We start from the raw sequence: 14,599 nt of genomic DNA, 5'->3' as shown, positions 1-14,599 counted from the left end.
GGGCCTGCCCTCTGCCACCCGGGAGCAGGCCTAAGCCAGCAGGGTGTTATCTCCCGAGGGGTCCCAGACTGCAAGAGGGCACAGGCCAGGCTGAGGGAGCCCCCCTTTCCCCCCGAGTGCACAAATTTTTGTGCACCGGGCCTCTAGTTAAATTATAACACACTATTGATTGCAAAACATTCCTATCTCAGCAACCCAAATGCTAGGCACTGCCCCTCTCAGAATGGATCAAATATGGTAATTCCCCAAAGAAGAACTGTAAAAGACAAATTAACATTGGAAAATAATGTACTTATATAAAAACCATGGGTGGTGTTCATCATGACCACAACCGCTGTGACCAAGCCGAAGGAAGTCAGTCCTGCAGGGGTTGTCTTGGCAACGGCTGCGCCCTCCCCCGAGCTGTTTCCCAGGAGCTGTTTCCGGTGAGGGTGGGATTTGAGGCAGGAACCCGCCCTCAGAGGGTGGACCCACTGAATCCTGGGTCACTTTGCCAAGGGCTGCGCCCTCCCCTGAGCTGTTTCCTGGAGCTGTTCCCAGTGAGGGCGGGGTTTGAGGCAGGAACCCACGCTCAGAGCGTGGACCCACTGAATCCTGGGACGTTTTGCCAAGGGTTGTGCCCTCCCCAGCTGTTTCCCATGTGGCCTGAGGGAAGAACCCACCCTCAGAGCACCAGGAGCGTCCAGCAACAGTCAGTCCTGGGTTGCTGAGGTAGAGGCCTCGGCGTGGTAGAACTCAGAGTCTGGCCCAACAGGGGACATGGCCGACCTTCAAACCAGACCCTGACAGTAGAAAGGAGGGAGCCCCATTCCTCACAGAATCTGCTGTTGGATAGCTTGCTGTCAGTGGCCTGCCAGCCAGGAACCCCATTCTCCTGCACCCCGGACCATGACAGGAGAGAGGAGGGAGCCCCATTCCTCATGGAATCGACAGGTGGCCAGTTTGCTGTCAGGGGCCTGCCAGCTAGCAATCCTATTCACCTTCACCCTGGCCCCTGACAGCAGGGAGGAGAGAATATGTTTAAAGACCAACTATTGGAACATAGTACCTCTGAAGCCAAAAGGAGCCATTGTTGGCGACAGAATAGAGAGTTAGAAACATTGATGAGAGAGAAACATCGATCAGCTGCCTCCTGCACACTCCCCACTGGGGATGTGCCCACAACCAAGGTACATGCCCTTGACCAGAATCAAACCCAGGACCCTTGAGTCCACAGGCCGATGCTCTATCCACTGAGCCAAACTGGTTAGGGCAATTAATTCCCTTTGAATGTGCACAAATACGAACCACATATGGATATAATTATCTTCAACAAATTGGTAAAATATTAATGTTAACATGAGCAAGAGCACAGTAAAATGGCAAACTCATCACTAAGAGTATAAAATAATGCTACCTTTTGGGAAATCACTTTGACTATCATGTATTAAGAACCTAAATATGTACCTATTCTTTGAGCCAATAATTCTACATATAGGAATCTGTCCTCAATTCATGGAAAGATTTATGCACAAGAATGTGAGGTTATTTATAATAACAAAAATACAAGTTACATTAATGGCAAATTATCAGTGATTATACTGTTGACCTTTGAACAACACTGGGGTAGGGGCACCGACTTCCCACACAGTCAAGCCTCTGCATATAACTATGGTATAAGTTAATCATATGAACTGTTAGTCAAGCACTAAAATACTCTTAAAACATTTAATAACACAGGGGGGATCTCATGATGTAATGGCAAATTTTAAAAGAGATGAGACAAATTTCATGTGGAGTACAATTCCAGCCCAGGGGGGAAAAATCTAATAAAGAAGGAACAGTCATTTTGGTTACCTCTGAGTGGTAGCATTGGCAACAATTCCCTTCTTATAATTTTTATTATTTTTTTTAGTTTTTCTACTATGTTTATGCTTGCCTTTTATAATCTCTTCCCCCAAACAAATGTGTTTTGTAAGTTCTACTTGTCAAAATTAAATCGTGGTAGAGAATGTAAGCCTGTGTACGCATGGAGACAGAATGGCCAATAGGTGCCTCTCGTATTAAATAGTGATTCTACAGAATCATCACGAATGCTTACAATTTCCTGCTAAATGTTAGATGGGATTCAGCACGGTTCGCGCATGACTTCCATGTTCCCAATGGTAGGTTAGCTGTGAGCACCCACTGTGAGTCAGGGCTATACTAAACTTACAAGCAAGAAGCCCATAAGTGTAGTGAGCTTGCAGTTTGAACATGGGAGCGCTGGGATTTGCACCCAAGTCTCTCTCACCAAAGGCTCATACTCATTCCCCTGGACCGTCTCCCAAATGCTTCCAAAACACATCCAGATGAAAGTAAGGAAGAACAGCATTCTGTTCTTTCCATCAGCAAGCAGGAGAGACTGTGAACCAAGTATGGAGCTATCATGGCCATTCCTGGAGGAACTTTACAGAAGTGGGTGACAGAGGCCCTCCAATAATGTGGAGCAGACTGGCTAACTTGGGGCCAGATTCCCGGCTTAGCCACTGCTAAACTCAACCCCTGAGAAAGCGGTTCTGTCTGCTGCCTGTGGTCACTGAGATCACGGCATGATGCCATTTACCCACCTGGCAAGGTAAGGCGACTTGTGGAGCTGGTGCTCGGGGCTGGGGAGCCATGAGAGCGCTTCTTTGTGCCTGCAAAGGAGGAAGAAGAGGATGAGGAAAAGTAGGATTGTGGACAGACTTCTCAGACAGGTAAATGCTCCTCTAAAATGTTCTCAGGTGGTCCAAAAGTCTGGGTCTGGAAATGTTTGGAAGAAGGTTAGGTGAGGTTGTAAGTAGCGTGTGTATTCCGTGGTCCAGAAAAGCCAGGAGTGCAGCCTCAACGCCTGCACGTGAGGTCGCTCTCAGTCTCCTGGTTGGCAGTTTGGGATGTCAGGGACCAACACACGACTGAGTAGGGCTGCACTGAAACTCTCTAGGGAAACTTGCTGAATAAGCGGCAGCGTGAGCACCAGCCCCAGAGGTCCTGGCTTCCTGGGACCAGGGTGGATCTCCAGCATCAGGACTGCTAAGGCCCCCAGAGGATCCTAATATGCACCAGGGCAAAGAATCCTGAACTTAGGGACGTTCTGAACTTAGGATCAAGGAATCAGGGGTTTGGCCCAGCTTTGTCCCTTGACTCCCTATTGGACCTTAAATATGTTAACTTGGTTTCTTGGAAGCTCAGGTCTTCATCTGCAAAAAGGGAAATAACAATGATTTGAAAGTGTGCTGGTGAGGACTGAGGTAGCTAAGGTGTGTGAGAGTGCTCAGGGAGTGTGGGAGACCACACAGATGCTAAGGTGCTTCAGGTCTCCCCCGATCCTGAAGCTGGCAATGGAGTTCCTATCAGGAAGGGAATATCTTCGGTCATGCAAACAGTTGAGGGGCTCTGTGGGAATGAGAGGCAGCCCCCAGTATGTGGATCAGGAAAGAGAGAGCAAAACTAAAGAGGGCTGAATTGTTCTGCAAAAGGACATTTTGTGTGTGTGTGTGTGTGTGTGTGTGTGTGTGTGTGTATAAAGTAGCTGGTATGTCATCTTTGGGAGAAAAGCACTTAAGGCAGCGGTTCTCAACCTGTGGGTCGCACGACCCTTTCACAGGGGTCACCTAAGACCATCGGAAAACACATAATTACATATTGTTTTTGTGATTAATCACTATGCTTTAATTATGTTCAATTTGTAACAATAAAAATACATCCTGCATATCAGATATTTACATTACGATTCATAACAGTAGCAAAATTACAGTTATGAAATAGCAACGAAGATAATTTTATGGGTGGGGGTCACCACAACATGAGGAACTGTATTAAAGGGTCATGGCATTAGGAAGGTTGAGAACCACTGACTTAAGGTCATGAATTACATCGTCCTTGACCTATAGCATCTTAACGTCCAAAGAGTAAACAACCCAATCAGTCAGCTTAGGGCAGACATGTCATCGCCGAGGCTTGTGGGACTGGCAGTAACTCTTGATAAATGAATAGCTTTCAGATATTTCAAATTAATGTCCTTGGTTGGTTCAGCTAAAGGGCAATAAATGTAACTCATCAGGAGTCCTGGAAAAGAGGACAGTGATGGAAGTGACAAGCACCGCTGACCGCTTGGGGGCAACTACACACACCTGAGACTCAGGACGTGGGGTTAGCACTAAACCCCGGTGACTTGCAGCTTGGCCTCAAACAAAGAATCTCCCTTTTGCCAAGTGGGGTGGCCCGCCAAGCCCAAGCCTGCTGGGAAAGCATGATGTAGGAGCCCTGAGACCATGTGTCATTGTTAGTAATAGTCCAACAATAGCAATGTTGTTATGACATGAGCAGATCTCCCAGGCAGCGGCGGCTACTGAAAGACTAAACTAGAAAAAGTGCCTGTCAACCAGGCATCCTCCACCCCTCCCGGTTAGCAATGGCAAGGCTGCCCGATGGATATCCACGAGCTTCGATCCATCGCTATTGCTAAGCGCATCTACCAGCCTCTTCTCTGTGTTCCATTAGGGATGTGGTGGACATCACCGAGCCATCGCCTGGTGCCTCGGAACAAATCATCATTTTGCCCTTTCATAGTCTTGACAAAACAGCATCCAGAGAAGTCCACCTTCTGCTCAGGGCTGCGGGAGGCCTGAGAGTGTGAGGGCGTCCCACTTGCCTGCGCTTCCCCGAGAGCTGCTCTCCGATAGTGTATTAATGAGAACGACCCATGCAGAGTCTTCAGTCACATTTTCCTCCACGATGCAACCACCATCAGTACTATGCTTGCTTCTGTGAGACTTCACCTGCGTTCATCACACAGAACAATGATCAAAACCACCAGAGCGATTCAGACATGCAGCACTATGTACGGCTTAAGTAAGGTTGTCTTAATACTTGAATATGCTTTGGAGTTGGGCATGTGAATGAATCGGTTCTCAACCTGTGGGTCGCGACCATCAGAAAACACATATAGCACATCAGATATTTACATAATGATTCATAACAATAGCAAAATTACAGTTATGAAGTAGCAACAAAAATAATTTTATGGTTGGGGGTCACCACAACATGAGGAACTGTATTAAAGGGTCATGGCATTAGGAAGGTTGAGAACCACTTATCTAAGAAATTTTTCCAGTGGAGATATTCAGAAATTCGACAAAGCCTTATGTACAAAGAGCTCCATTGCTACATTATTTACAGCTGACAAAAATAAAAGTGTGTAACTTAATTGTCCAACAGAGAGGTGGGTAAGTAAAATTGTGCTAGGGTTACAAAGCAAAATATTCTGTTGCTATTTAAATTACATTAATAAAGAGGTATGTGGTGTGGTGTGTTTTTTTAATGGGACAATGCTAACAACCCAATATTATGTGGGTAAAAACCATAATACAAAATTAAAGTACTGTACTGAATGGCCTCAACTGTGTAAAAATGTATAGCAAAAACCACAAGGAAGTACAGCAAAGAACTGACAGGGAATAGTCACTGGATGGGGTATTACCAATGATTTTAATTTTACCATACTTCTTGATATGTTTCAAAATAAGTACTGTTTTTTATTTCAGAAAAAAGTTAAAAACACACCTTTTAATATGTGGCAAGCACAGCTGCTATAGATGAACACCACAGCCCCCTTTGTCAGAAAAACAATCCAGTGGAATTACTACAGGAGCAATAGGCCAGGTGTCCTGGGGAAGAGGGTGGTATTTGTGTAATACTCTCCATCACCACTAGGGGAGCCCCTCGTAGTGGCGGTCTGAAGGAGGATAGCCGGTGCCACTTGTCCGCCCACAACAGGGGTAAGGACCATTCCCTGCTCAGACTCTGTATGTTCATGGCTGGAGAGAAGGAACATATTGCCAGGTAGCCCTCGCAAGAGGAGCAGGAAAAAAATGTTTGGAATTTGAAAACTAGCATCGCAAGACTATAAAACCGTAATATCATGGTACCCAGAAGAAAACTGAACATACGGAAGCCAACCTAATTCCATGACTGCCAGCATTTCTGACACCTCCCAGGAGCTCCTAATAACCCATCCACCTCAAAAGAGATCATCTAAGGCACGATACACCATGTGTATCTTCCAGTGTGCAGGCCAAAGCACTAGTACTTGGGGCATCACGTGGCATTTGGAGGAATGTGAAGGGGATGGATTGTTGAGTAAGTTCAGACAGCCCCACATCTGGGACAGAACATAGACAACCAGGAAAAACATTAAGAGAACAAACAGCCTTTTCATTTTTCGAATTCCAAACCAGAGGTGAACGCATTGTTTTTATTTGGTATCAGAAGAACATACAGGTATGTATTCATTGCTGGTTGCCAGCGGGGAGTGTGCATAGAGGACCCGTCAGCTCCTCTGTGCAATAAAGGCAACAGTCATGGGGCTTACCGAGAGCAGTTAGCACACTGTTTTACATGAGTCCCTGTGTTTCATTTCTGCATTTGGAGATGTAACACCATGACATTTGAGATAGTTTCCGTACAAGCCAGTATCACAGGGAACAAAACATTCTTGTTTAGAATAAATGACCGTTCTCTTGCCCTTTGATATACAAATGTGAATCACAACCCGCCTTTTATCTGCTTGGAACATATTTCACATCGTTGAAGCCCAATCTATCGCTGCCATAAAACAGAGACCAGTCCATTTCGCCATCTTCCTTTGCAGAGGAGCATTCTGAGAACACACCCAGAGATCCCTTCCTGGTTCCGCCAAAGAACTAGTCACTTGGCACGATCTGAATTGAGGTTTGGGGTTTGGTTTCTGCTTGCCTCCCTCTTTTGAATCTTGACAAGCATTTTGACATTCATCCAGGCAGTTCCCACAAATCCAGCTGAACAACAGCAAAATCTAAGGCTGAGATGAGCTGATCTACCCATTCACATATGGCCAGCACCCTCTTAGGACAGTGTGCACACCAGGGTGAGGGCCGCCATCCGAAGGAGAAAACCCTGTTACAGCAAATGCCGTGCTCTGCACAGAGGAAGATGCGAACAGCATTACATTGGCCTGAAGTGACACTCCTGGCTTTGGGAAACTGAGTTCCCATAGGATTCCCTTTTCCTGCTTCCCTTTCCCACTCTGGTCCCTCTTCCCTGACTTCTCCTACCCAACATTCCCCCAGGTGGATTACACAGGAACAAGAGGCGGTTGTTTTTCCCATCATTTTGTGTTTCCCATCATGTGCTAAGACAACACTGCAAGGAGAGTGGCGTGCCTTGTCAGAGGCAAAAGAAGAAATTTGCAAAAATGAGAAAAAAGAAGGGAAAGGTCAGAGAGTGGGTATGAAAAAGAGGGAGGGCTCTTAAATTAGGGGAGGGGAGAAATCTGGCTAGACAGTGGGCCCCAGAGCTGATAAAATCCTACCCGACCTCTACAAATAAAAATAGCAAACACTTTTTAAAACTTTTTACAGCATATAAAATTGTATAAAAATATCATCAAAGCAAGAAAAAGGAAAATGTACTAGACTCTGCAGTTCTACCTCAAGCATCAGTTGCTGGGCAATACCTCTGGTCTTTACTAGAAAGCTATGTATTTGGGTGTGTGACTGTATTTCTGTGCCATCACGCATACACCCAAAGACAAAGACACTGGTACACAAACCCCCACCCCAAGATAGATCATGACAGAGAAGCAAAGACTACAACGACCTGCCATTCCAAAGCTATTGGGTTTTAATGGGCTTTATTTAAACGAGTTACCCTGCACCATGGCGTGAATGAGAAATGCTTCTTCAGCAACCAGGAAGATTCATGGGCGAGGCTCAGAATCCTGGCTGAAGCTAACAAAGGCAAGAGCCTCCACCATGGCACGGAGCCGCCTGCTACAGCCCAGTTAACCCTGGAGATGTCAGGGTTCAATCCATTTCCACGTGGGCACAGAAGCCAGACAAATGCAAATTCATTTCAAATACATCTGCCAGTATTTAATAAACAACAACAACGGGTGAGGTGGGGGGCGTGGGTTCAAATAATCAGGAATAAATAGTGAATAAGGGGACTTTCATGAGTTTCAGCCTGGGTTCCCAGTGCATCCCACTCTTGTTTAAGGCAAAAACAAAATGTTCTTCCGATTAAGGAGTTCTTGCTTATTGCAGACTTTTCCGGAGCATCGGGCTTGTACGAATGTCCAGTGAGATCATCCAGAGGACCACTCCCATTTGTCTGACCTCCCTGGCCCCAAATTCACTTCTCCGGTGAACTTGGCCTCATGTCCTAGACGGCTGTTTCCATTCTAATTCTAGTGGCACCTTTGTGCCCATCAGTGCCTTTGATGAGAGGAAACCCTAACACCTGAAAGGTGAACTTGGCAGGTAAAGTGTCTCTTGGTTCTCGAGGGATATTTCATAGCAATAGTGCTGTTCATTACAGCTTTTCCATTAAGTTCATTTTCTAAATGATAATGGGGCCTTTTCCTCATGGATCCGTGTTGATGAATTGCAAGTATGACTTTCCATTTATTCACATGTGAGGTCCAATATAATATCCTTAGTAGAGCGTTGTTCTTTAACGTCCAGTTCTGCTGTGATTCAGAGCTGCACCGACCATGGCATCGGCAAAGCAAAACTGGGCACGATCCCCCACACGGCATGTATGGAATCTCTCTTTGCTCCAATAGAGTCCATTTGGGGTTCTAAATGCTTCAGCTTGAATTTATAAATAAATCCACTGGATTGGTGTTATCACCCCTTTGGAAGAGCATTTTCAGAAGAATCTTGTTTTGTATTTGTTGTTTTTCTTAAATCCAAAAGCCATGGAGAAATTTTTATCTTTTCATAAACTTGGCTCTGACAATGTTCCCCCAAATGACCCACAATTTCCCAACCCTCATGAAAACCTGCTGTGTTACTAGCTGTATCTGCATACACTTAGAGCCTTTAGCAATATGCTTGGCGTATGGAAGACGTCAACTAATTCTCCAGGTAAATTTGGACTTAATTTGCACTCCCAGGTGGACAGTGGAATTCAGCTGGACGGTTCTCCATGTGCCCCCTGAAGGCGGGGAGCCAGGCGCCATGGTGAACCCACAGCGATTCCTGGTGGAATGTGTGGGGATCTTGGTATTAGAACGAAATTTCCAATTGAGAAAAAAAAAAGTTCCTGGATCCCCTAAATCCCTCTACATACATGGGCTTTAACCTCAGAATCTTCTCTGTCTCATTATGAGAAAAAGATTTTTGTGCTTTTTTTCTTTTGTTTCCCCCCATTTCCATGGGGAATGTTATCAAGTAATTCCTATCATGTAAGTCTCTGATCAAGGGTTAAGAATAGAAGAAAATATATTATACAGGGCATCCCCCCAAAAATGTATTAACAACTTAATGCCTTAACAGCTGATAGCTCAATTTTGAAAATGAAATATATTTTAATAAACATTGCCTTTATAATTATTCCAAGAGTGTGTATATATTTTTTAGGGAGACCCTACATAGTCTATCTATCATCTATCTATCTATCTATCTATCTATCTATCTATCTATCTATCATCTATGTATCTAAAGAAAGGTGATCCACAATAGAAGTGGCACTAAAAGACCAGTATCTTTACTCCTAAAATATGGCTCACAAAATTAGTCTCCATCCCTTTGTCTGCTCTCTGTCTCACATCCTGTGATAACATTGCTCCTTATTTTCTACTTCCCATGTTTACTAAAGGCATGATTCCAAGTGGACACATAACATCATGGCTTTAATTCTGCAAAGGAAGTAAACAGGTACACTAGAGTATCCTTTGGCTCTGAGAGGATTAGATATCATTTTATTGTTTAAGTATACCAGGTCCTTAATAGGATCCTATCAGATGTTTTCAATGGCTTTTAAAAGCTACAAGAATGAAATGGACAGTGGAAGAAAATCCATTTGAACTTAATGGGTTAGAAACGAGTCCCTTGCGTGCTACCATAAGCTGTTTGGTAGGGCTCATAACCCAAGAAAGGTTGGTGTAAATAAAAGACGGAACAAAGACCTCCCTACGCTAGGTCATTACGCCACAGAAACATGCCACATCAACAGAACTTGAATGCAGAGCTGTTTGGTAAAATGGGGACCCAAACTCCATTTGTCACTTGTGCCCCAAGGACATGTAGAACTAGGTTTGTCAGTGGTGGGAATGTCTCTATGCTTTCTCCACGTACCAGTCAATTCTTAATTACAATGTGTGAGCCCTTGCTTTCGATGAGACAACGTAACACACAGTAAGATGCCACAATCCAAGCGATGGAAGGATGTGTGTCCCGTGTCACTACTCAACTTGGAGGAAGGTGTTTCAAGAGAACCAACAGACCATAGAAAGTGAGCTAGAGTTTCAGAGAAGTTGTTAATCCAGTCAATACGGACTTTGATTCATTATTTTAATGTTTTATCCACTCCAGTAGCAATTCCTTGCATAAATAACACATTGTTTTATGTTTTCAAAAAAAAAATAGATCATTCTGCATTTTTACTCAATGCCCTTTCAAAACAGTTTTTAAAAGAATTTATAAATAAAAGTTACATGGAGCTTTTATTTTACCACACAGAGAGTTCCAAGCAGAGTTCTTTCTATACTGAATGAAATTCTGTTCCCATTCCCTTTTCAGCTAATGAATGACTTAAAGAAAATGAAATATTTTCATTCTATTGGTGCTAGAAAAGAAATGGCTATATTCCTATGCCTTTTGTTTTAAATAGTGTTTAGTCTTTCTCATTAGAGTATAAAAGGGAAGCTGTAGGCTTTCTATTAGGACTGGTTGCAAAGCTCAGCATACAAAAATACGGAATAGATGTGAGGTAAAAGGTCAGGTTCCAAAGTCAAGTACTGGATGTATTCCATCCCAAACCAGACCAGAACACCTCTAAGACCACAGTTTGCAAACTGATGTCCCACAGATTGAATGCAAGTCATAGGCACATTTTCTCTGGCCAGTACAGTCTTTGTAAGTTTCTGAATTAGTTGCCAATATTTAAAATTTTGGAGAGGGTTCCTATAAAATCTTTATTTATCAAGACCCCCATTCCTGCCCACTGGTGTGGCTCAGTGGTTGAGCATCGACCCATGAATCTAAAGGTCATTGGTTCAATTCCCAGTCAGGGCACTTGCCCGGTTGTGGGCTCAATCCCTGGTAAGGGGCATACAGGAGACAGCCCATTGATGTTTCTCTCTCATCAATGTTTCTATCTCTTTATCCCTCTCCCTCTAAAATCAATAACAACATATTTTTAAAGGCCCCCCACTACTACACATCACTGATCCCATAACTGACTAGCAGCTGTCCCCTTGAGACAGGACTCTTAACTCCTCCCTCTCCCTGCCTCTCTTTGCTGCCTCCCTAACACCAAGGCCCATTATGAATTGCCAGCTATCGCAATAACTCTGATAGCTATGGCTTGCTTTGCTATGGCCCTGGTTGAATTTGTGACCACCTTGTTTACTGTGGTCACTGTTGGGAAAGCATGGGGAGGCTCCGAAAAATGTGTGTGATTCCCAGGCAAAATGTAAAACTGCCTGAAGAGCCCTGTTCCAGTATCAGTGTGCCACAGGCATGCGCAACAGAGTTCTTCAGGCCTTTCTGTGGGGAAGGTCTCAGCGAGGCAAAGGCATTGCAGACCACAAACATAGCCCCCCTATTTCAGTCTGAAGAAATGCCAACATCTTGCCTTAGTGAGAGGATTTTTAAATGTTTGTTTTTGTGCTTTTGTAAATGTAGGAATTAAATGCGCAATGGGGAACACCCTCGGGTTTAGCATAGAGCCCTCTCTTCCTATTACGAATCCCACTCGTTCACGCGGATCCATGTGACTCCCCTTGGGAGGGACTCGCATATTCCTTTGTGAACCACAACCACGTCTTCAGAATCAGTTTCATCTAAATCACACCATTTAGGCCCATAAAATTGCTTTCCCAGCATTCCACTGGGTCTCGTCTAACTTGCTTTCAGGGGGCTGTGTCTTGAGTCTCTTTCCAGACTACCTCTTATTCTTGATCTGTGCTGTGAATCATCTCCTAGTGGGTACCTCTAAAGGCTCACTAAAATGAACAGAATTCTCTGCCACATCTCCCTGCTACAAAGGCCCTCAGCACTTGCAGGAATAGACAGAAGAGCAATTAAGTCACAGCACAGATCTCCAAAAGAGGACCTGCCAGTGGTCACAATGTCAACAGCCACTCAGCGACGATGCTACCCAGTGAAACACTGGGTTTCCACCTGAACAGCATGGTCATCAGCAGAAACATTCAGGTTCTTATGAACGAATACACAGATAAATTAAGCATCAAAGAAAGACTGCTATAGGAAACATCTTTTTTTATAAAACAAAAAGAATCTCATAGTATATAGATGGAAAGAAAAGCCTAAGAACAATTTTTTAAGTCTGCAGGGAACCTGGCGAAAAGAGAGAATGTTCCTGGCTCCGGAAAGGGGCAACCAGAGGCTGGGAGGGAAGCCGGCCCGGCTGTCTCCACCATCGGCAGCCCGTGCAAAAATCACGACGTGAAGTAATAGCATGGGCAGTAATAAAACGGCAACTGCTGTGTGTGTGGCCTCTTCAGGCCTTTCTCAGCATCTCCATGATGTCCACTGTCATCAGGCCAGACGGGAGCCTTGAAAGCCAGGGCATTAGCAAAGGATTCTGAGGAAGTCCCTTCATGTTTTGGTTCTGTTTGTGCAAAATCTCAAGTGGTTTTGTTTGCTGGGGGTTGGGGGATAAGGACGATCTCCCAGAGTTCTAAGGCCCCCAAGCCAGCTCCCAGCCAGTCATCTGGGAGGAGATGGCATGAGACAAGGCCAAGTGTGGGGGGCTTGTTTTTGAAAGTTGCACGCCATCCCCAGCTTTGTGGAAGGATGAGAAGGAGGAGAATGAAGAAGCTCAGCTAAAATGATGCAAGACATTGGCAGCCTCTCTTATTGTCTGGGAGGTGTTTTTTACTCTTCTGAATCTGAAAAAAAGAAAAAGAAAAAGAAGAGTGTCAATGCTGCCTTTCCCCCCCTTCTCCACCCACCAGGTCTGAAGAGAAGAAAATCTGAGGGGCAAAAAGGAGGGGGCGGGCCATCAACTAAACATTTCAAGGCTAGTCGTGGCTGTCTCCTTTGTAGCATAATCGCTCTATTCATAAAGGGAAAATCTCAGTGGAGAATTGTAAACACAGATCACGTTTGAAACCTTACCAATCACTTGAAACTAGATCACCAAACATTTGGCTTGTGCAATATGGATATTAAGACACCTGATTTTGCCATCAAGATGACAGTGATGGCCAACTCTAGTCCATCTGCTTCAAAGGTCAGATTCATCTAATGTCAACAATTTCAATGCCAAAAGCAATGTCCCTCTATCACAGGGATGGGGAACGCTTGGGCCTGGGGCTATATAAGGCCCACAAAATCATTTGGTCTGGCCCTGCCAAGACGTTAGGGGTGAGTTAATTAAATGTTTGACCAAATAGAGTGGGCTAATTTTTAAGTTGATAATTTTGTATGGCCTGCAAATGATGTTAAAAATATCCAAATGTCCCTTGGCAAAAAAAGGTTCTCCACCCATGCTCTATCAGAATTTTTGCCTCACCCTCAGAAGTTTCCCAAAATATTTAAAACAAGATGTTAAATTCATTGTGCAGATGGGTAAATCCCCTGAATTCTCCACTGGACCCAGAGTGAGGTAGGAGAGGAAGAAGACACAGATGAGAGAGGACCAAGTGAATGGGAATAGATAACATTGGATTTTTCTCACTGGCCTACTCTTTAACACGTAACCTCAATGAACTTAGGACAGAGTTTTATAAAAGCAGGCAAACAAACAAGAACCACTATGTTATTGCTTCCCATGTGTGCTGCATGCTCTACATACCCTCATGTCTCAGAGTTTGAAGGGTTTCCTCCAGTGCAGGGCTCCAAAGGGATGGGGGACTTTAAGAAGAATAACACCATCATCTACAGAGATGTTAGGAGTCCTTAGAGGACAAGGAAAGTTCCCCGCTCAGAGTTTAAGTGTAAGATACTCTCCTAAATAAGACTTAGTCTAAGTCAGGGAGCAAACTCGTTGAGGGACAGGACAACCCTTCCTGATCTATTAATTATGGTGGAGTCTCAATTTTCCTGGGGCCATTAGGCCAGGCCTCTTTCTCCATTCTGGTGTACGTTTACCCTCCATTAGCACCTTCACCCATCTGGGAGAAATAACGGAAAAAAGAAAAACTTCCAACCAATCACTGCACTCTGACACGAGCATTACCAGTGGAGGGAAATTGCCCGTCTCATCGCTGGATCTTGTCAGAGAGGGAAAAGGGAAACACAAGCTGAAATCAAGGGTTAGAAAATTTCCACTGTGTCTGCTTTTCTTTGCAAAGCTTGGTCCACATCAGATCTGCCAGATGGGACTCCTCAGATCTCTGGCCCTGTCAGCAGTTTGAGGTCATATGTAATAAGACTCCTTTTAGATGGTCATCATAGTACTAACCATCTTGGGAGATATCCCAAGGCCCTCGAATGTAAAACCCAATTTTGCTATGATGATATAAGGCAAGTTTAATTTTTAAATAAATGACCAATTGGTTGAAAGGAAACCAGGGGAAGATACCTGGAGATGGCTGACCTGGACCACTGTTACACCCAAGGTGTCTCAAGTATCCAATAAGGAA

At 44.4% G+C, this 14,599-nt stretch overlaps 1 protein-coding gene across 6 annotated transcripts in view; it reads right to left on the bottom strand.

Moving 5' to 3' along the window:
* The window catches only part of PDE1C (phosphodiesterase 1C), a 184,626-nt gene that overhangs the window by 14,668 nt on the left and 155,359 nt on the right, over nt 1–14,599 (bottom strand). For 4 of the 6 annotated variants that reach the window (XR_436249.1, XM_006774920.2, XM_006774923.1 and 1 more), the window contains exon 17: nt 2,589–2,657. The exons of 1 other annotated variant lie outside the window; for it this stretch is intronic. Coding sequence is in view for 4 of the 5 variants with exons in the window: in XM_006774920.2 (XP_006774983.1) it covers nt 2,589–2,657 (69 nt within the window). In the remaining variant the exon portion in view is untranslated. Of the gene's footprint in view, nt 1–2,588; nt 2,658–12,844; nt 12,902–14,599 lie in introns of those variants that run through there. One more of the 6 variants, XM_006774924.1, reaches the window with a different exon arrangement.

This window comes from Myotis davidii, unplaced genomic scaffold (genome assembly GCF_000327345.1).
Source record: "Myotis davidii unplaced genomic scaffold, ASM32734v1 scaffold125, whole genome shotgun sequence".
Taxonomy (NCBI): Eukaryota; Metazoa; Chordata; class Mammalia; order Chiroptera; family Vespertilionidae; genus Myotis; species Myotis davidii.
The sequence above is the reverse complement of the archived record's forward strand: the minus strand, read 5'-3'. Positions and strand labels throughout refer to the sequence as shown.